General features: G+C 39.5%; 2 protein-coding genes across 2 annotated transcripts; one reads left to right on the top strand and one right to left on the bottom strand.

The window, feature by feature from the left end:
* Nucleotides 1–1,165: 1,165 nt before the first annotated feature.
* cyth2 (cytohesin 2) lies at nt 1,166–10,607 on the top strand (the record flags this gene model as incomplete). The annotated part of the gene is made up of 12 exons (XM_083889552.1): nt 1,166–1,232; nt 3,628–3,778; nt 4,234–4,300; nt 4,384–4,502; nt 4,590–4,670; nt 4,915–5,027; nt 5,739–5,887; nt 5,989–6,100; nt 6,783–6,859; nt 8,181–8,252; nt 8,351–8,505; nt 9,587–10,607. The coding sequence occupies 12 exons, from the start codon at nt 1,166–1,168 to the stop codon at nt 9,672–9,674; spliced, it is 1,251 nt and encodes a 416-aa protein (XP_083745678.1). The 3' UTR covers nt 9,675–10,607.
* Nucleotides 10,608–14,689: 4,082 nt separating this feature from the next.
* Nucleotides 14,690–21,291, bottom strand: LOC310927190 (neuronal pentraxin-2; the record flags this gene model as incomplete). Its single annotated transcript, XM_083889478.1, has 5 exons — nt 14,690–14,899; nt 16,250–16,429; nt 17,590–17,834; nt 19,036–19,492; nt 20,611–21,291. The coding sequence occupies 5 exons, from the start codon at nt 21,289–21,291 to the stop codon at nt 14,690–14,692; spliced, it is 1,773 nt and encodes a 590-aa protein (XP_083745604.1).
* Between the last annotated feature and the right edge of the window lie 2,003 nt (nt 21,292–23,294).

Raw genomic sequence — 23,294 nt, 5'->3', positions numbered from 1 at the left:
TAATGACTTGCAAATTATAATGTCAAATAAAACTGCAGATCACCAAACCGTGCAAGGAATTGTGTTTTATAAATCAGTTCAGTTCTTTTGGCTGGACAAAGGAAAAGTCATTAGCATGTGCAGTTTATCAGTACGATCATGTGTCGACTGCTTGGGTCTTCATCAACATACTGTATGTCTTAGTCATGCCTGGGCAAATCAATGCCTTTGTATAATAAGTCTGTAAATTCTGGCTGTAGATCACAAACTGTTAAAGCTGACTGCAGAGTAAAACTCTTTGATCACAGATTGTTGTCATTTTTTTCTTTCTATCTGTGTCCCTCCAACACTCCAGCAGCTAGTCTACCAGACTACTACACAAACTGTACTTGTACAGAACGTCTTACCAAGTTTTCTCTTGGCTTATAAAATGATACTTTTGATAAGAAACATTCACTTGAGAAATTGAGCTTTGCCAAAACGTTAACTCTTGTTGTTCAGAAAAGACAGATTATCTCCCATAACACTGTTGTCTGTAGCAATATTACACATCATGGTGTTCTAGGCCAATTTGATATGATGAACTTGGGGCATGAGTAGTGCACTGACTGCAAATAAATTGTAATTATGATAGAAATAATGATAAAACATTAAATGAACAGTAATTAGGAATAAGATTTACATTGCGTAAGAACAAATCTACTCTAATTACATAATTTCTAAGTTACATTTTACATCTCCCCAATGGCATTGTTCAAACAACCCTAACATGTATCATTACAACCTCACACTTGTAATTCAGTGACTTTTACATTTATTTACATGTCAAAATAAAAAACATGACATTTAAATTTAAAGCGTTTAACGAAAGTATTTTTTACAAAATATGTGTGAATGTAAATGTGGGTTTTAAAATGAGTACAATGTATTGTGTGAGTTAGCGTCCATTTTACTGGCCGTAGAAACAGAACGCTTCTCAGAATGTAAAAGTCTTGTTTGCGTCGAGTTGACTTTATTTTGAAAAACCATTGACCGGAAGTGTCCCACTAAAAACCCAGACTGTGTTTCCGGTGTCGCCACCTTCTTTGTCTCCGGTAGAGCGTTTCGGTTTCAGGGCTCTGTCCGTTTTTTCCAAGTCAGTTTTTGAGGATATATTTACATATATATCCAATTTTTTTGATATTGAATGACAGTCGACTCTGAAATATTTATGCCTAAAAGTAAAGCGCCAAAAATGGATGACCTGGACTACAGTAAGTGTGTTTACTGACTAGCTGTTTGCACGGGTTATCTGCCGCTAGCTTGATGTGGCTAGCCGTATTTGCTGCTGGTGTCTCTGTTAATGTGATGATCATACACACAAGGCGTCTTCTCTAAAACCACACAATTGGAAACATTATTGCGCGTCACTTAAAACATTTTGGTTTGAAATTAGCCATGGAGATGTCCGGATGTGCGTTTGCTTTGTGAAAACTAAATATTGATTGTGTGCTCGAAGCTAACGTCGATAGATATTTAACAGCCGCACCTGCCTCGCAAGTTTAGCAAAACAGGCTTCTCGAAATGAATATTGCTGCTTTTATGAACACGAAAACAGTGTAATGACATACTTGGTGACTGCAGTATCCAAACCGTAGAGTAAAAACACACTGTGGGCGTGGTTTGGTGTTGTACAACAGCTGTGTGATTAACAGTGTCAACACAGGTTTGGAGCCGTTTGTTGCCTTTTTATTAACCCAATAAGCTGTAGTATAGTAAAGCATAGTATGGTGCTACAACATATTAAGCCTAGATGAAGATTGTAAGTATTACTTTTAGTGTAAACTCTTTTGCAGGCTTGTTATTTGAAAGGCTGCAGTTTGCAGTGCTGTTGAATTTAATGCTTTACTATCAGTATGCCATGCCCTAGAGCCATGGTTCTCAAACTGTTCCTCTGGTGGTACTAAAATCATAAATACTGTTCTACTTTATATACCAGGGTATGTGGTCAGAGTGCAGCAGAGGACTTGTGGCGTGATGTGTAGAAAATGAAACAAATAAATTGAATAATAATAATTAGAGTCCCCTTCAGTCATATCTTAATCTAATGCCACTATACCAGTGTTTGACGTATATGTGAGGAAGAGCAGGATGAGAGACCAAATTGTCCTACTGGGAATAAATCTGCCTCCTGTCAAAAGTCTGTAGCTGACTTTGCTTGGCCTTTATACACCACTGTATTTTTATTTTTTTTATTGTTGGCAATAACCTTGTTATTTTAAGAGCTTAATATTTTCTCAGGTTGTACTTGGTATAAAAATGTGAGAACCACTGCCCCCGAGGATTACTAGAAATATATTTAATGCAATACAGATACACGGCATCAATAACTCGTATCCCCATATCTATCCAGTTCAGTCAGCATAAATGGATGGATAGATAGAACTGTTGCATTATTAATTCACAATGAAGACCTCGCTTGGCACCATGAGCATCTCATACAGGCAGACAAAACATTCACAATTAATGCACACTAAAACAACACGGTAAATGCGGTCAAGAATCGATTGAGACATAAATATCAGCTGTGAATCTAAAAGAATCTGACCACTGCTGTGAAAAAATCCAGCAGAAGTCACTTACTAAATGAGCTTCTTTCTAAGGCATGGTTTATTGCAGGACTTTGTGGACATTCATTATTATTGCTGCCTTGTTCTTTGTTCTTTATCTGTATTTTGCACTTTTTTGTATTTATTTATATCTAATCTTATTGATTAAGTGACCCTGTCTTGGAAAGTGTTCACAAAATATGTTTTAATCTCAATGTGACTTCATAGTGTATTGCTGAGTGTATTATATATACCTAATACACTGACAACCGAGTATATTATGGTCTTGGGAATTCAGAGGATATACCAGACATCTATGACAAATGAATACAACAATATTGCCATTCAATTTCTTTTTTAATTAAGTTTTAATGTTTACTTCTAAGTGAAAATATTCATGTATCATTGCAGTTCGTACTAGTACTAGTTAATAATAGTTTGAACCCACATCTGAACACTACAAACATGTTCTTTCTTTGCTGTTGTTTGTATTATTTTTTACGATAGACACCTGCTGAACTGCCATGACTTGACATAAAATATGTGTGTGTTTTTATAGAAGTGGCTTTGCTGATGTTGAGGGAATAATATGATATGTTTGGTGCACCATGTTACCCTCACTTTGGTGACATCATGGTCTGCAAAAGCTAAACTGTAATTAAGTGAACAATGGTATGTTAACATAATGGCCATATCATAGTTATCGTGGTACTGAAAACTGTTTAATAGCAAATACATCCACAATGACAGTTTATACTGAACACCTCAAATGAAAATCTATTCACTTTATTATGTATATAAGCTGAAGAGTGGACTGCACACCAGTGATTCTTGAGTTGAGCATTTTCTGTTTTCCTTTCGCGAGTCCTGATGTTTTTCACTATTAATTTTTTACATCATTCCTTGTGACATGAGGGAGGAATGGATATAATTTAATCCACGTTAGAAATCATCATTAAACCACAATGCTTTTTAGCTTTACAAAAGAATGTGGTCATAGTTGACCAGTAACATGCATAGCAGCAGTAACCGAGTTATTCTTTTTCTTCTTCCCTCACAGTCCCAGTAGACCTGAGCCCAGAGGAGCGATCTGAGCTGGAGGACATCCGCAGAAGGAAGGGCGTCCTGCTCCAAGAGATCCAGAGGCTCAGAGAAGAGTTAAGAGAAGCCATTTTGGAGGTGGAGGGACTGGAGACCAGCACAGAGGGCAGGTAAGAAGAAAATTGAAACGTGTGCTGTGTCTCAAAACGTATACCCTCATTCTCGCGTTCAATTTTGAGTGCACAAACGCTACCACACTAACCATGCAATACACTGTATGTACCCATGATGGTTATACAAATCCCAGTGGTTACTCGTGGCCAGGTAGAGGAATGGTAGAGACACACCACCATATTTTTAAGTTTGTGAAAATGGCAGCAAATAAAATACATCATGTTACTGGGTGGGATTGATGGGATAGATGATACAGGAGAGACACACAAGACAACAAATCATATTATTTTAATGTCAAGCAGTGGCTATGTATTGGGTGGAACCTAAGAAACAATGTCCTTTATGTTGTATTTTGTCATATGTTATCGCTGCGCAATTTTAACTTGAGTAATCAATATTGATGAGATATTCTTAAATTAAAGCAACAGCTTATTTTTTTTTTATTCTGCAGTAAAACTCTACAGAAAAGTAGGCACGTGGCTATGGGGAGGAAGAAATTCAACATGGATCCAAAAAAGGTAAAACCCAGTGTTTATATGGCTGTGGTCCATGTCATTGTGTATTACCTGTAACAGTGACTGACTTTTTCTGCTTGCCGCAGGGCATCGTGTTTCTGGTGGAGAACGATCTGCTCAGACACACTTCAGAGGACATCGCTCAGTTTTTGTACAAAGGAGAGGGACTCAACAAGACTGCTATAGGAGATTACCTGGGAGAAAGGTACTATACCTGCTTACATGTTTGATCCTTATTTCTTATTTAATGGCAGTCTTAACAACTGTGTTGCTCTCTGTTGCATTACTACAGGGACGACTTCAACATCAAAGTTCTTCAGGCTTTTGTCGACCTCCACGAGTTCACTGATCTCAACCTCGTCCAGGCCCTAAGGTAAACAGACTTCACCTTGGCATGTTTTTTGTTTTGATCCGAGGACAAATCCACTTAGTATCCTGGAATTCTCGGATAAACAAACCCTTTCCACTGTGGAAAATCCCACTCTCATTGCCACATCTAGTTAGGCAGGGAAAACAACTATACAAAAGAGAAGTAGACACTCCTCCTCTTTAACTCTTCTTTGATTGCAGAGTTTGTTCTCTCAGGCTTGACCTAATCCTCGACCTTTCTTCTGCAGACAGTTCCTGTGGAGTTTCCGTTTGCCCGGCGAAGCCCAAAAGATTGACCGAATGATGGAAGCCTTTGCTCAGAGATACTGTCACTGCAACCCGGGTGTCTTCCAGAGTACTGGTAATTAAAAACACACCACATTTTGAAATCCTAAGCTGTGTGGCAACCTGGGCTTCTTGTGTGCAGTGCAGGAAGGAGTCACTCACTAATGTTTTAAGATGTGCAGTTCTTTGGGTTCCTGTTAGCACAGCCCTAAGTGAAAGTGAGGGGAATTCACCTCACACAAACAATGACTCTTACCAGAAATGACCCATGGAGACCGTTCTGTAAAACCAGTTTGTGTTTCCACCACTTATTTTCTTCAAGGTTCCTTGTAGAATTTTTGTAATAAGCAAAAGCAACATTTTCATTTAGTGTCTGCAATGTGTGTCATGTACTCTTGAGGTTTTCAACATCGGTTTAACGCAGAAACTGATTGTTTACTCCCTATTGTTTACACCACATTGATTTTCCTCCCTCCCTTTGTTGGCATGTTGCAGCTTATCCTTGTTAGTTAGAGCCACAGGAAAATGTAACAATATGAATCTATTAGTAGGAACGTGTACTGAAATTTGTGTTCTTTGAATGTATTATTTCAGGTCCAATGAGAGCCATTTACCTCATAGAATGCAGATGGTTTATCATGTTAAAAACACATTCTAACTTTAAGTTTTCAGAGAAATGATAGTAGTAGAAAGCTGTATTTTCTAACCATCAAAACCATTTGATGATATTTGTGACATTACATAATAAAGACCAAAACTTGTAACCGCTGTGTTCTTAAATTTGCAGACACGTGTTATGTGCTGTCATTCGCCATCATAATGCTCAACACGAGCCTGCATAATCCCAATGTGAGGGACAAACCCGGATTGGACCGCTTCATCTCAATGAACCGAGGTATCAACGAGGGAGGAGACCTTCCAGAGGACCTGCTCAGAGTATTATGAACTCTTCAAATGTTTTCCTTTTTCAAAAAGGGTCAAGTGACAATTGAAAAGGCCTTTGAGTTTTTATTTCATTGTCGTATCTGTCACTGTAGAATCTCTATGACAGCATCAAAAATGAGCCTTTCAAGATCCCTGAGGATGACGGCAACGACCTGACGCACACCTTCTTCAACCCTGACAGAGAGGGCTGGCTTCTAAAACTTGGTAAGATGGTGCCAGTGAGGCTCATCTGTTCTACCTACATGTCGTCTTTCGTGCTTAAGACTGTTAAACTTGTGACTCTTATTGTGTGTTAAAGGTTAAAGCTGCATTTTCTTAGGATCCAGTGAGAAAACATGATTTGTATTCCTCTGTGCTCTATTCTCTTCTGAGTCTTTGTACTCTGATGAACCTGCCCCCCCCCCCCCTCCCCTCCGTCTCTGAGGTTCTCTGGCTCTTTGCCTCCACCTAATTATTTGTCGGCTCACATTGTTGCAGTTGAAGCATTACATGGCACAATGGAGAGCATGAGACTCAGAGTTTTGTACCACGAGCAATCTGAAAATCTGATCGTTATCTTTTTTGCGTGGCGGGGCCTGTGAACTGTTTGTCACTAATAAAGTCTCTCTTCCTCTCTTTTTTCCCCTCTGTCTTTCTCTGTTTGACTTCTGTCTCCCCCCCTAAATGCTCTGGTCCCCTTTGTGTCTGCTTCTTCCCCGCGATTTCCACCCTCTACTGCCGCTGCTTGTTTTCTCAGGAGGTATGTACAGTCAGAGTTGTTGTAGAGAAATAGCAATGTAGTTAGCTGTAAGAGAGTAGACCATTTTTTTTTAATGGCATCCCTTTCACTTGAGGAATTATTTCCCCTCTACTTTTCACTCTTCATAATCATGATGTTGTTTTTCAGGGGGACGAGTGAAAACCTGGAAACGGCGATGGTTCATTCTCACAGACAATTGTCTTTATTACTTTGAATACACCACAGTAAGTCCTGGTTTAGTTTTTGTGTCACACATCATGCAGATGCGTTTGTGTTTCAGTGAACAAGTGGCTGAATCATATAAACACTAGGGATCTTTGGGTGGCCCACGATTCGATTCCGATTCTTAGGCTCACGATTCGATTCAAAATCGATTCTTGATTCAACCGATTCTCAATTCAAAAATTGATAGAATGCATTGTGTGTTGATGCTAATTATGGCATCAAAACAATTCAGTTTGTATAAGATAATGTGATAATGTGATCACACAAAGGCAAACTTAAGACAAAAGTTAACATTTATTCATTAATTCAAAACAAATAAAAACTTACTTACTGTACAACAAAAATAACTTGCATAAATAAAAACAGGCTAGCTGCCCTTTTCTCCCAGAAGTTACAAAATAAACTGTACACAAATAACACAAACTGGTGTTTTGTGTGGTTTTTCAAAATAGAAACTGTAAAAAAAAAAACGATTTTTGAAGTTTATGAATCGATTCAGAATTGTGGATGATTAGAATCGCGATTCCTATTCCAAATGATTATGGGTTTTGGGCATGTTTTGGTTTATTCTGTGATATTAATACTAATTCTAAAATAGAGCTGCAACTAACGATTATTTTCGTAATCGATTAATCTGTCGATTATTTTCTCGATTAATCGATGAATCGTTTGGTCCATAAAATGTCAGAAAACGTTGAAAAACCATTGATCAGTGTTTGTCAAACTTGGAAATGACGATGTTCTTGAATGTCTTGTTTTGTCCACAAACCAAAATGATTCAGTTTTAATGATTTCTTTATTATGTGGAGCAAAGAAACTAAGAAAATATTCACATTTAAGAAGCTAAAACAATCAGAAATCTGGTTTTAATCATGAAAAAAGATTCAAACCGATTATCGATTATCAAAATAGTTGGCAATTAATTTAGTAATCGATTAATAATCGATTCATCGATTAATCGTTTCAGCTCTATTCTAAAATATGGTTTGTTGGAGCTGAACCTTGAGCCGTGACAGGACATAAAGTCTTCAGAGAAGGTGATTTCAAGGTGAAAGTCACCAACACATTTGTAAGGAAGTTGGGTTGATCAATACATGGGAAACTGGTTTGGTTGCTCGTACTAAAAATAGAACAGACACAGGTCAGACTTATGAGACACCATCACTCATTAGCCCTCTGCACAGCAGCCATTTTTTACCGGTCACTGTATGAAAATCACATGTGTAAATAATCAAATTATTGATGGCTTACAGGGTTCATTGTGTGTAAGATTGCTGGGAGGTCTAATTGTCTGTTGAACTGTTTGTGTTTCACTAACAGGATAAGGAGCCAAGAGGTATAATTCCCTTGGAAAACCTAAGCATACGTGAGGTCGAGGATCCGAGAAAACCAGTATGTTTGCATCCTTGATTATGATTACAGATCATTGGTAGTGACTTTTTTTTTTTTTTTTAAATCTAAGGCTCCCTTCTCTTCCCATTCTTCTTAAGAACTGCTTTGAGCTGTACATCCCCAACAACCGCGGTCAGCTGATCAAGGCGTGTAAGACGGAGGCTGATGGGAGAGTAGTCGAGGGGAACCACATGGTTTATCGCATCTCTGCTCCCACACCTGAGGAGAAGGATGAATGGATCCATAGCATCAAGTAAGACAGTGTTCAAACACAAACAGCCTAATTTTATTTTTAAATCTTTTTTATTGAATTTTCAAACATATATTGCTTACCACAACACAAAACACAGCAATTAACACCCACATAGTGACAATTCAAACTACGTTTTAACAGATTTACGTACACATGGAACCACATCCTAAGACAATCCACATCGCATAAATATTATAATAATAAGTGCCTAATTTGAATCTCCTTTTATGAGAACCTTTTATTTGCTCCAAACATTTCATAGTATAATATAATTACTACATCTCCACATTTGTGTCTTTATTACCTAAATTAATTCTCATGGAGTTGTTGTTAAAGGCGCCATATGTAAGAATGTGGCCAAAAACAGTTACTACATTCAAATTCAAAATACAGAGGTCTTTTAGGTTTCGTTTTCTGACTCAACTGGCAACCCGTGGTTGCTCGGTAGCTGAGACTCTACTGACTGCAATGATTGGTAGACGGCGGTAGGTGGCGCCACATGCCAAAACATGATTTCAAAACATAAACATTTGCAGTCTGCAAAATATTTTTTTTAATGCAAATATTTTGTCTGTACTGTTGTTGTTGGTGAGTTCAGTTTGTTATATGAACATTATTCCTGAGTCTCTGTGACATATTAGGAGGATTTTATGGCCAGTTGCTTTAGATTTATTACATAATGCACCTTTAAATAAACACAATAAAACAAAACCAAGAAAACATACAGCAAGCAGAGAATTCAGAATAGCAAACAAAAAAAGCTAAAACAGAAAGAATCCACAACATATCCATAAAAGAGATCATCTTCAGCTGCATTCTAACTGTAATCATTTCCATTTTAAACATTTAAAACACTTACCCTCTGACACTGTTGTTTGATAGTATTATGTTTGTTATGTTAGAAATGTTATTGTTCTTCTAGCTATTAAAAGTAGAATTCTCAAAATGTACTTTGTCTTTTCCTGGTTGGGTGGGTACACAACAGGGTTTAGTTTTCCTCACTGTTGCCTGATGATAAACGATCCTTTTGTTTATTTCGACGAACGACTCGTTCACCAGTACTTTTCTGTCATCCGTCCAGATCTGCGGTCAGTGTGGATCCCTTCTATGAAATGCTTGCAGCCAGAAAGAAACGTATATCACTGAAGAAGAAGGAGGAACAACCGTAAATGATTCCCTTCTCTCTCCCCGTCTTCCTCTGTTTTTCGGGACACATGTCTTTGTCCCTGCTCCTTTCCTGTCCTCAAACACATCCAGACTGAAGAGCTCACCCACTGTGGCTGCCGACACATCTGTCCTCTCACTACATGTCCTTATTTAGCATTTAAGTGAAGTGTGAAACATGTTAAAGACCACGTTCACACTAATTTGGATGATTTGAAAACATTACTCCCTGTTTTCCTTCATATTTAAGCTTGGCCACCTTTTCTAAGCCAAACATTGGGGACAAGAAGGATTTCCAAAAGAGCTATAAGCTATAATTTACATGACTTCTCAATGTTGATGAAGAATCTTGTTGTGTTGGTGCACTTTTCTTTTCACAGCTACTTTAAAGGCTTGTGTAGCAGAAGACATTTGTCTTAATTCGTTGGCCAGTCTCAGAAAACACTCTCAAAAAAAGAATCAATTCATCTGCATCAGTGTGAATATGGTCTTAATTCGGGATAATAAGGTCTTGTGAATTCTTCTTTCGGACTCATGAATGCTGCGTCATATAATGCGACATTGTCTTTCTTGATTGTGATTTACCCTAGACTAAATGTGAATTCACGATTCAAACACACAATATTCACTCCTGGTCGGTCAGAGAAGCAGGGCGGATGATTCGACGTGACACGAGATGTGTTCATTATTGAAATGCTTTAAATACAAACTACCACTGTCCACTCTTAGGTACTGTAACCATTGTGTGAGGCAAACGTCACTACTTTAATGACTTCTATCTCCAAACTGCCGATTGCTCTTCACATGTGATCAGCTCTCAAAAACAAAAATCCCTTTAGTGTTAAAGGACCAGGGTGTATCATTCGCTGTTTATAATTATGTCATAATTTGCGCATAATCAGCTGTAACAAACACAGAAACACTAATAGATGCCTCTAAATCCTACACACTGGTCCTTTAATGGAGACGAACACAAACGGCAGAGAGCTGTTTGTTTTTCAGCATTTAGAGATTTGTTCTCCGTGTTTCTTAACACGTTTGAGCAATAGTGAAGTAGCAAACCAGTCTGGAGGCGACGATGCTGATTCCTTTATAACACTAAACAGAGCAACAATCACCACGTCCTCTCACATGTAACTTAACATGTCGTTCATCTTCCCCCTGCTTTCTCAACACTACACAACATTCTCTCCCTCACTAACAATAACTGTCTAATATCTTAACTGTTAGCGCCGCGTCTGTCCGCTATAGCAAGGTTCGTGAAATCAAAAAAAGGCAGCTCATTACAATGTATACTTTTTGTACATAGATGTTAGCATATTTGTTTACGATACACATTTGAATAGAAACGATTTAATTTATTCTTTATCTTTTTGTTGAGATCAGATTTTTTTTTTTGTACGAGCTACTGTAGAACTGCATGTTGATAAACTGAGGCTGATCATGCTAGTGCACTGATTTGAAGTTAGTGTTAGTGTTCCCTGTTGACTTGGAGGAGGAACTGCATTTAATGTGGAAGCTGATTGGAGCCTAACGTTAAGTATATAGTGCTGCAGTTACTTTGGAAAAGATGAAGCTATTTAGGAAAATGTTTAGTGGTCTGGGTTAAACTCCAGACCGTGCTGTTGACCTGGTGAAGCACAGGAGTTGATCAGTCTAATGTCTGTATTCCATTGGCTGCCCTGGTGTCCTGCACTTTTCCACGATACAAATCAGAACAATACAAGGAACACTAATACGTCTTTAGTTCATTACATACCAGTATCATTGTTCAGAAGTAATGAATGAGTAACGAGTTTAGATTTGTGTCCAGTGATAGATTTGCTCGACATCCAGTTCATAAACTTTTGTTTTTCGAGAAGTTACTTGAAAGTTGGCATTTTTTAGACGGTAGGAAAAATAATTGTCTTCTGCACTTTATCAATTTTAGCATTTTGCGGGAAAATGCTGTTCCTTCAACTGACGGTACATTATTACTCTGTAGCGCCCTCCGCTGGTGGTCACGCCAGACTTACACACTGTACTATGCCGATGGATGAAGCATGAGTTGTTTGCAAAATATACAACGCCATCTGCTGGTCAGTCCTGGACCATATACAGTATTTGCTCACCTGATAATAGAAAGTGATACGTGACGATGAATGGGGTCTTTTCCTCTGTGTTACCAATATTTAGAGCTTGTTTTAAAGACACAGCTGGTGATTGATCATCCAAGCACAGATCTACGTTTGCCTTTTTACTCCCCAACTTCATCAATCTGACAAAGGCTTCATTTTAAACCTTTGTGTTTGTGCTTTGTGATGCGTCGCATGGACTGACTGTAGGTCTCCACCTTCTGGGTATTCTTGAAGTGCAAAGTTGCCAAAAAAATAAAAAGTCCAGCGCAGACGTTTCCATAAAAACAAAACACGAACACCTGACACTATTCCAACCAAAACTGGTCCTCTGATGTTTTTGATTCATTTGACCCCAGAGTCACATCTTGGTTTTTTTTCTTTTCTTTTTTTAATTAAAGAAAACAACCTTTATTTTGTATTTATTTATTTTTGTTAACTGTGAGGTGAAGATGGCGAGATCATCTGTTAATGTAGCAAAAGGAAAACCGTGACACATTGCTGCCAGAAAACTACTGTGGAACAATAAAACAGAACAGAAATGACGAACCGGTTGTTTGTTTGTTTTTTGTCTGATTGAGCTGTGTGGTTAATATTGGAATGTTTTTTTTTATTTAAGAAGGGGAAAAACAAACAGGGGCCCACGGTTGGTGTAGTGGTTAGCACTTGCCTTTGCAACAAGAAGACCCGGGTTCCTGGGTTCGAGCCCCGTTTGGAACAACTTCGGAACAAGGGCCTTTCTGCAAGGAGTTTGCATGTTCTCCCTGTGTGTGTGTGGGTTTTCTCCGGGTTCTCCGGCTTCCTCCCACAGTCCAAAAACATGCGATATGGGGGTTAGGTGAATTGGTCACTCTAAATTGACCGTAGATGTGAGAGTGTGAGTGAATGGTTGTTTGTCTCTATATGTGGCCCTGTGATGGACTGGCGAACTGTCCAGGGTGTACTCCGCCTATCGCCCTATGTCTGCTGAGATAGGCACAGCACCCCCCGCGACCCTCCGGTGGAGGATAAAGCGGTAGATAATGGATGGATGGAAAAACATACAGACTTTTCAATTGTCAACGTTGGCAATAAATGTAGTCGGTTACCAATTAATTTATTGTTGTAGCCTTAAAAGTGCCATATGTAAGAATGTGGCCAAAAACGGTTACTACGTTCAAATTCAAAATACCGAGGATTTTTAGGTTTCATTTTCTGATGTAACTGGCAACCCGTGGTTGCTCGGCAGCTGAGACTCTACTGACTGCAATGATTGGTAGATGGCAGTAGGTGGCGCCACATGCCAAAACATGATTTGCAGTTTTCAAAAATATTTTTTTTAATGCAAATATTTTGTCTGTACTGTTGTTGTTGGTGAGTTCAGTTTGTTATATGAACATTATTCCTGAGTCTCTGTGACATATTAGGGAATTTTATGGCCAGTTGCCTTAGATTTATTACATAATGCACCTTTAAAGGTACAATATGTAGTATTTATGGGTTTATATAACCCAAAATCCACCTTTTTATACATATTATGTGCTCCTGCATTGTCTAGTCGCTGTATAATAGTTTTTGTTTCATTTTCGTAGTGTTTAAAAAAGTCATGTTAAATAACATGACCGCGGACCGCGGTTGCATAGCCACTGTTAGCAGAGAGACGCCATGTTTCTACCGGAGCCTGTAAGGACAAACGCGAGAGAACAAATCAAGCGTCTCTTTACTTGTAGCTGAAGTCCCGCCTCCTCTCTCTCCGCTTCGTCTGCTACGGCCGCGGTAGCTCCGCCCTCTCCCTCTCCTCACGAACCTCATCTGCTGACACGGAGAAAGACGACGAGGACGACATTTGACCGGCTGAGGATACCGTAGCGCTCAGGGAAGGGAGGGGGTGAGCAGAGCAGCAGGTCTTTGTTGTAAATTTCAGCCTCTCCTCTAGATGGCACTATAAACTACTTATTTCCCCTTTAAGTAGTTCATTAGGTTATGTAAAGGACAGTGATGGTGAACGTTTATGTGGTGCTCACAGCAGTGAATTGTGAAAACATTTGAGAATCTACTGATTTTAAGTTCAGTATCAGCTGGACCAACACAAACTTCTTTACACAGAATGAAAAACAAAGATGTTTATTTCACACTTATTATTATTATTATTCAATTCTCTAAAACATATGGAAAAAATCACATCAAAGTTCTAACTTGGCTTACATTCAGTGTTTTATATACAGTTATATACAGAAAAGGCCAAATCATCTCAGGAAGTAAAAAGCCACAGCGCAATAACCTTATTTCACCATATACTGTATGTCATTCACAACATTAAAATCACATTTATGGAAAATAAAATGATAAATATCACTGTAGAACATACAAGAGTGTCTAAGAACACTAAATTCTGACTGACTTTTCTTCATCAGTCTTATCTATGATACACTGGTGATCAAAATCACTTCATGACATTCACTAATCCTACAGTTTCTTTGGTAAATTAGCTGTACCTTTCATGGAAACTCTTCAAAAAAAAAAGAGAATCCGGAGTATAAAGAAGTGATTTCTCAGCACATTTTCTATCAGTATCAAACTAAACAAGGTGGTTTGTCACTTCACAACAGTAATAACCTTGTGTCTGCTAACATTTACATTAACAGAGACCCCACTGTGTTCAGTCATATCAACAGTATGACAATATGTCACATACAAACACCATCTTTTAACTAAGATCAAAGATCACTAAGTCCCAACACCACATCTGTCAACACAGATTTAAGTCTGCTTTTGATATTTTAATCATCAAAAGGTCACTGTTTAAGTTAAACGGAAGGCAATGATTCAAAGAGTGGAGGAGTAAGCGCCTCTGAATGATCGTCCTGTCAAAGAGACTGTTTTATTTTTGCACCGTCCTTATGTTCCAGGATAACGTCGCGGGCCTTTCAGTGACATGGGTCAAATGGGAATCTGGCGACTCCACCGTGAAGCTCCACCTCCGTGTCGGACCATGCGATGACGTCTCCTCTGAGGTAGCTGCTGCACGAGGCCAGGCTGTAGATGTCCTCGGCGCTCAGGACTTGAGACCACATGTGCAGGTCGGCCATCTCGCCCACAAACGACTGAGTGGCGTCAAAGCGGCCCCCAAGAGTGTCCTGAGAAAAGAGACACAAAAGGGCAAACTTTAAAAAAAAAACCTTTATGGTCGATTTGGCACATAGAAGATATAATACAGAATCAATGTCCAAGTTGCACGACTCTCTGTGTCTCAGTATTGCAGTGTTTAGATTTTGTGACCCACAAACAGGAAGTGATTCATCTAGACCAGTGTTTCCCAACCCTGGTCCTCAGGGAACACTTGCCCTGCACATGTTTTACATGTTGCCCTGCTCCAAAAACACCTGATTCAAATGAAGCGTCAGCTCATCATCAAGCTCAACTTTCAACTTTTGTAAAAAAAAAAAAATTATATATATATATATATATTTCAACTTTTGTCTTTTTTTTCTCCAAAAAAAATTGGAGAAATTTTTTTTTTTTAACTTTTGTCAAATTTTTTCCAAAATATTTAATGTTTCAACCTTTCTCTTAAAAAAAATGAAAAAATGTTTTTTTTTTTTTTACTTTTGTCAAATTTTTTCCAAAATATTAAATGTTTCAACCTTTGTCTTAAAAAAAATGAAAAAAATGTGTTTTTTTAAACTTTTGTCAAATTTTTCCAAAATATTTAATGTTTCAACCTTTGTCTTAAAAAAAAATGAAAAAAATGTTTTGTTTTTTTTAATTTTTGTCAAATTTTTCCAAAATATTAAATGTTTCAACCTTTGTCTTAAAAAAAAATGAAAAAAATGGTTTTTTTTTAACTTTTGTCAAATTTTTTCCAAAATATTAAATGTTTCAACCTTTGTCTTAAAAAAAATGAAAAAAATGTTTATTTTAAACTTTTGTCAAATTTTTCCAAAATATTTAATTTTTCAACCTTTGTCTTAAAAAAAAATGAAAAAAATGTTGTTGTTTTTTAACTTTTGTCAAATTTTTCCAAAATATTTAATGTTTCAACCTTTGTCTTAAAAAAAAAAATGAAAAAATAAAAAAATTAATGTATTGTTTCAACTTTTGTTAAAAAAAAAAAAAAAAATGTTTCATCTGCATCAGGTGATTTTTGGAGCAGGGCAACATCTAAAACATGGCATGGCCGCTTTCCCTGAGGAACAGAGTTGGGAAACACTGCTGTAGACGAAGGAGTCTGGAGTTTGATTAAAAACACAAAGAAGTGTCCATGAAATGTCTTTGCAGTTTGACTGGATAAACTCTTCCTGACTCCGCCCATTCCTGCTCTGCTGCTGCTTGCACACAAACACTCCCTCGGTCAGGTCTGATAGTATTGCTTGACAGAGTCCGTTTTCTTAGCTCGCTCACAGACAGAAACACTATGTATCTCCTTCGAATGTATTAAATGATGTTCTATATGTTTTACATCTACAGAAAGGACTCCCTGTCGTTACCTGTTCCTGTCCCAGGATAAAGATCCCTCCGGGTTTGATTGGGCGCCACGGAGACAGATTACTCCCGGATCCTCTCTGCACTCCGTCCTGATAGGCCTCCCACTGTCCTTCCCGTGTTGACCAGGTCACACACACGTGATGCCACTTCCCGTCGCTCACAGACAGAGGCAATGTCACCGCCTACATGGGAGGATGAGGTGAGACATTTAAAAGCATGTTCTTGAAGAATGTATATTAACTACAGGCATGAAGTGTGTTAATCATATTCATTACCTCGGTCTAAAAAGTAATGTTGCATTGTTACATATTTTTTAAGAGTTGTCTAGGGTTGTATTGTTGTGGCCAAAGGAGGAATTTATTAGATTTTGTTGATGGTGGTAATGCAGACGCAGGTGTATTTTCTTCAATAACTGATAACAATGGCAAACAATTGCTTTCAAAACAATCATGTAATTAACCTGATAGCAGAGGCGCAGCTTGTGAACAGGCAGGGCAGGCAACTGCTTGGGGCCCCGAGCCGATAGGGGCCCCCCCGACACTCTGAGCCTGAGGGCTGTTTTTACTGAAATGTGCAGTGACCAGCCGCCTCCCCGTCCCCCTTAAACAACAATGGGCGATTTGCAATGAAATCTCAGTAGGAAACCTCCCTAAAGGGGCCCCACCTCACTTTAACCTGTGTGAAGTTATCTTTTTTACTCAGTTTATATGTTTTTTTTTCAGTTGTTTACAGTATTTTATTGTTCTATATATTTATATTGTTTTATAATGTGGGTTCTTTACAGTGTAATGTATTTTTTTTACTAAGTTTATATAGTTTTTTAAAAGCTATTTACAGTATTTTATTGTTCTTTACATTTATATTTTCACATACTTTTTAATTACAAGGTTTTTCCATGTTATTTCATTAGTTGGTGTCAGATTATTTGTAACATAATGGTGATGAACACTGGTTGGAAGGAAGGGCCCCCCTGGGAATTTTTGCTTAGGGCCCCTACAGACTCTAGAATCGCCTCTGCCTGATAGTTCTGTGCTCTCTGAGTGCTTTCTCTCTTTTATTTTTGTCTATTTCTTTTAGAAATTAACACTTTTGTCCACAACTTATATCTCCCAAAATCTAACTTTACCATCAGGGGGTTGACCTCCAACATTTTAAGTAAATTAAATCAGTTGTCGTTTTCGTAAAGTTGCAAATTATAAAGAAACATTTTGGGGGATATTTAAATATTGTTATTCAAATTGCCTCAAATTGCCCTTTCCACCTGCTTCTAAATGAGCAAACTAAGGTGAACATTTGAGGATTTCTCTGTGTTAATGTAGGTTTCCTGTTCCTTTTCTCTCACCTTGTCATCAATCAGCAGCTCCAAAGGATTGTCCCCCCACTCAATGAGCACCAGTTCATTGGACTGTCCAGGGGCGGAGTAAGAAAAGGGCGTGCCCATGCCGTGTCCCACGCCCGTCTTCATCCAAAGACACAGAGTCAGAGCGAAGATTTCCTGCAGCAGAGTCCTCTTCAACCGCCCGTACATGTAGTTGGTTCTCATGGGGAAACTGAGCTGGAAAGCGTCAGGGTTTTTCTTGCTGGGGCCTGTGATCAAGGAAATGCAAACATTGTTTTATTTACTTCAAAAAGGGTCACTTTTTATTTGATCAATTTTCCACAAATAGGTCTGCGTTTTTATTTAAAAGCAGGCCTACACGTGCTAACACTGTTTTGTGTGAACAGGTAAAAACAGCTATGAAATGTCAATATTTTTCTTTTTGTAGTTATTACATTTACATTTCATAAATGCAACAAACTATAGTTCTTTTTAACTTAATTCATGATTTCATGACTCATTTTATGGGTCAAATAGGTGTTACTGGCTCCAGATTAACTATATTTGGGTGGCGAGTGGGTCAAAAATGCCTTTTCTTGAGGTTGCAGACCCCTGCTTTAGAAAAGTCACTTCTGTTTTCAGTAACAGTTCACAAGATCAAGAAAACAAGTCTTAAAGGTGCCATATGTAAGAATGTGGCCAAAAACGGTTACTACATTCAAATTCATGTCTTTCAGGTTTCGTTTTCTGACGTAACTGGCAACCCGTGGTTGCTCGGCAGCGGAGACTCTACTGACTGCAATGATTGGTAGACGGCGGTAGGTGGAGCCACATGCCAAAACATGATTTCAAAACATAAACATGATTTGCAGTCTGCAAAAGATTTTTTTTAATGCAAATATTTTGTCTGTACTGTTGTTGTTGGTGAGTTCAGTTTGTTATATGAACATTATTCCTGAGTCTCTGTGACATATTAGGAGGATTTTATGACCAGTTGCTTTACATTTATTACATAATGCACCTTTAACGTTTGACTGAAAAGTTAAATGTCAAACTCAAGAAAATATTCTGATTGTACACTATTTTCCTTTCCTAAGTCCTTTCTCTTTCTCCAGCTGCTGCATAATACAGTACATACATTAAAGATCCAGTGTGTAATGTTTGCTGTATCTTTCTAAGTGTAGAATTGCTTTAAAATAAAATGTTTATATATATATATACTTATATATATACACCATGCAAGAGCCTTACTTTACATCTTGTGTTTCTACAGAAGCCCAAATTAAAAACTAGCCAGAACATGAGTTTACTCTGCAAATGAAGAAGAATGACCCACTTCCTGGTTCATGAAGGCCACCGTAGTTTCCTTGGAAACAAAGGGGTGAGTCCCTTTTTTCTGATACAACATTAGAGGTTTGTGTTATGGGTTCAGATGTTGTTGTTGTTGTTGTTGTTGTTGTTGTTGTGTACCTGTGAGGTGCAGCTGGTTGAGCACATTCTCCAGTTTGGAGTGGAAACCAGGTCGGGGCCCTGGTGCTCCGTAACCCGTGTGTGGAAAGTGACTGTGATTGTCTGCTTCGTTACTGCGATGGTCATCGTCATGGTGGTGGTGGTCACCGTGGTCGTCATGACTACCATCTGCATCGCGACGGTCCTCGCCGTGGCTGTCGTCGTGGTGATCGTTGTGGTTCCTGCCGTCGTCGTGGTCATCATCTTCGTCGTGGTCGCTCGAGTGTCCGTCGGCGTGGTGATCGTCGTCGCCGTGGTGATCGTCGCCGCCGCCGTGGTGGTCTTCATTGTCTTCACTGTGACTGCTGTGGTCGTCGTGGTCGTGGTGGTGGTGGTGCAGCTGCTCCTCCAGGGCGCTGATCTTCCTCTGCAGCAGCTCCTTCAGTGAGCTGGAGTAGGTGGTGGATGTGTTCCTCTTCTGCTGAGGGCGATTAGAGAGAAGAAGTGAGGTGAAGCCTTTAGGACAGCATTACCTTGTCACTTAAGTCACTTAAGTGCTGCGACCCGCACTCACAACACGCAGAACAAAGGCATCAGAGCTGCTTTGTCGGAGAATCACGGATCCAAATGTGTCTCTGTAGAAAACCTATATAACCTTATACCTATTTTGCACTTCTGTGCCTCTAACTATGTTAAATATACCTTTCAGTCCCTCTCTGTGTCACTGTATCTGCTTTGGCTTGTTTTCCTCTCAGGTAATCCAGGCTTTATTCTGCTGCGTGCCCTGATTACCACTCTGTCAACAGAGATCATGATAATTACTGCTGATCTTAGACCTACATCTGTCATCTGTCTGATGCCAGATGTAAATCAGCCCAAAGTTCTTCCACAACTCCTCACAGAAGAGTCTCTCACATGAGTGACATCCTTTTTCAACTCTTGCTAATGTAGTGTTTGGCTTTGGGTGATTAAGTCATTAATTGTACCTTTGTCTAAAATACTTAGCAGACATACTACTTAAGGATTCGTTGATCTGACTAATAACCCACTGACGTCAGCACTAATGTGCTCTCCTGGTTTCATTTCCTGTCTGAGCAGTCATTCATTTACTCTGACTCACTCTCTCTGAAATGCACATCGCCTCGCTTAAAGGTGCATTATGTAATATAATAAATGTAAAGCAACTGGCCATAAAATCCTCCTAATATGTCACAGAGACTCAGGAATAATGTTCATATAACAAACTGAACTCACCAAAAACAACAGTACAGACAAAATATTTGCATTAAAAAAATCTAGCAGACTGCAAATCATGTTTATGTTTTGAAATCACGTTTTGGCATGTGGCGCCACCTACCGCCGTCTACCAATCATTGCAGTCAGTAGAGTCTCAGCTGCCGAGCAACCACGGGTTGCCAGTTACGTCTGAGCTACAATAGCGGAGAAAACAAAACCTAAAAGACCTCAGTATTTAGATTTTGAGTGTAGTAACCGTTTTTGGCCACATACTTACATATGGCACCTTTAAGTTCCTGTAGCTGATCTTACCTGTAGATGTTATTTGCAGGTTAAAAAAGTTGTAAAAAGTTTGCTCACCTGTAGGTTGTCCAGCCTCTCCTTCAGCGCCTGCAGCATCCTCTCCATCTGCTCCGCCGATGATGTGACGTCCCCCGGTGTCACATGTTTCTCCTTCCCCTGGTTGTTGTTGCTGTTGTGGCCTCTGTCCAATCGTTGCCCCCCTACAGAGGGGCTGTGCGGCGAGTCTGGTATGAAGTTGCTGTTGCCATGGTGACCTTGCTGCCGGTTGCCATGGTGCCCGTGGTCGGTGTACGGGTGATGACCGGCCACCCCTGCGCGATGGGAGTACGAGGCGGTGTCGCGGTGGTCGTCGTGAGGCGTCACGCCGTGGCTGAAGCCCTCGCACAGAGAGAGCTTGGCTGTCAGCTCTCTGATGGTCTCCCTCTGGTCCAGGATGGTCTCTTTCTGCCGCACCAGGCTCTCCCTGAGGTGGAGGATGGTGGCTTTGGCCTCCTCGCTCGCCCCCCACCACCCGGCAGGAGGTGCACTTTGATGGCCCGGCCCGCTGTGCCCCGGCGCTCCTGCGCCCGGACCCGCTGTGGGGAAACAGGAAGGGTCTGCGTCCACGGGAATGGGGGTGCAGACAAAGCGTGGGTGAGCTCCGTATTCATACCCTGACCCCGAAGTGGCAGATGCTTGGCAGAGGAGGAGTGAAAGTAGAGAAGACGCGACGGGGACGAGAAACTGAGAGTTCCTCATCGTCTCCATCCACAGCTCAGCCAGAAACACTGAGGACACACTCGGCTTCACCTCACAGACAGTAAAGACTGTCCCAATGTTGTTGTTGTTGTTGTTTTAAAGGAGACATCAGGGCTCAAGACAACAAGTGTCACATCCGTGAAGAATGAATCAAATTCTCTGATCTTAATTTCTACGAGCGAATTGTTTTCCTCTTGACGTCACGTTGTCTTTATCTCTCTCTCGGTCGCTGAAGACCCTGAAATTTACCCTGAAAGACAAAACATCAGATCTCAGATAAAGGTCAGCCACAGCGAGTGGGCGCAATAATGAGAGCAAGTGTCCAATAATGTGGTTTAGATGTTTGTCAACCAGCAACACCTGAGACTTTGTGGTGTTTTGTGGTAAAAGATCTTTCCATTACACTCAGGTCAGGTCTATGCGTCAATGTCCTTAAACGCTATGGACGACACCGTTTTTGGACCAGACTATAAAGGTGTCCCGTTCTCAGCAGAATGTGATGACCAGAGGCGATTCTAGAGTCTGTAGGGGCCCTAGGCAAAAATTCCCAGGGGGCCCTTCCTTCCAGCCAGTGTTCATCACCATTATGTATTAAATAATCTGACACCAACGAAAAATGTATGAGTTCAAAATATTTTTCGAAATGAATGAAATAACATGGAAAAACCTAAGTATGTGAAAATATAAATGTAAAGAACAATAAAATACTGTAAATAGCTTAAAACTATATAAACTTAGTAAAAAAAAAAAACATTACACTGTAAAGAACCCACGTTATACAAGAATATAAATATATAGAACAATAAAATACTGTAAATAACTGAAAAACATATATAAATTAAGTAAAAAAAAAGATGCATTACACTGCAAATAATCCTCTTCATTTTACAACTTGCAGAACGATAACTTCACACAGGTTAAAGTGAGGTGGGGCCCCTTTAGGGAGGTTTCCTACTGAGATGTCATAGCAAATCGCCCATTGTTGTTTAAGGGGGACGGGGAGGAGGCTGGTCACTGCACATTTCAGTAAAAAACAGCCCTCAGGCTCCGAGTGTCGGGGGGACCCCTATCGGCTCGGGGCCCCAAGCAGTTGCCTGCCTTGCCTGTTCACAAACTGCGGCTCTGGTGATGACGTTCAAACACCTCAGCGTGATGTGTTTTTTTTTGCCCCTCACTGTCTGACCTGTATCCTTACACGGCACAGACATGTGCCAAAACAACCAGCGCCTGCTCAGACTCAGGATTAGTCCAAATGAGAGACGTGACTTCCTGACTGCTCCTCTCTTACTGAGGTGGCTTTGACTTCCTCGTAGTCGTTCTTGAGTTTACTCTGGTGCTTGATTCAGGTCAGGTCAGTCATAGCACTGATAAAACCGACGATTAAAACAGTGCAAACATGAAGGCATCACGTGTCTATATCATAAAAGGGGAGCTGACCTCTCTGAAGCCGCATTACGTCCTTCATTATACAGGGTCGGCATTTTTGAAATGGCACACGCGTGATGTGGCCACTAAACCTCAGCGGCCACCTGCTGCCTGCACTGAGTAGCCTCTACATTGTGTATGTATGTTTGTGTTGATAGGTCATGCATGATTTACTTTACTTTATAAATAATAAAACAGAGAGGGGGAGAAAGAAAAATACACACATACACAAAACCTACACTCGTGTTAAGAAAGGAATTCGCTGCCGTCAATGAAATGTATGCAATTATGAGGCGCCGATTGTAAAGTTGCGCATGCTAAAATAGCATAAAGCCACATTTAGCAAAAAAAACATGTATAAAAAACATGTGAATTTTTTTAATGTTAGTTTTGACCAGATTTACAGCAATATTTGTGAATTTTGTGATATTTACTTCACTTGTGAAAATATAATTTCAATGTTTAATCTGAATAAAAAATCCAAATCTAAATGTTAAATATTAAATGCTAAATGCTAAATGCTAAATGCTAAATGCTAAATGCTAAATTTAAATCTAAATGTTAAATGTTAAATGTTA

Source organism: Microchirus variegatus (assembly GCF_963457635.1).
Source record: "Microchirus variegatus genome assembly, chromosome: 1".
Classification (NCBI taxonomy): Eukaryota; Metazoa; Chordata; class Actinopteri; order Pleuronectiformes; family Soleidae; genus Microchirus; species Microchirus variegatus.
Note: the sequence above shows the minus strand (reverse complement) of the source record. Positions and strands in the feature narration are given on the sequence as shown.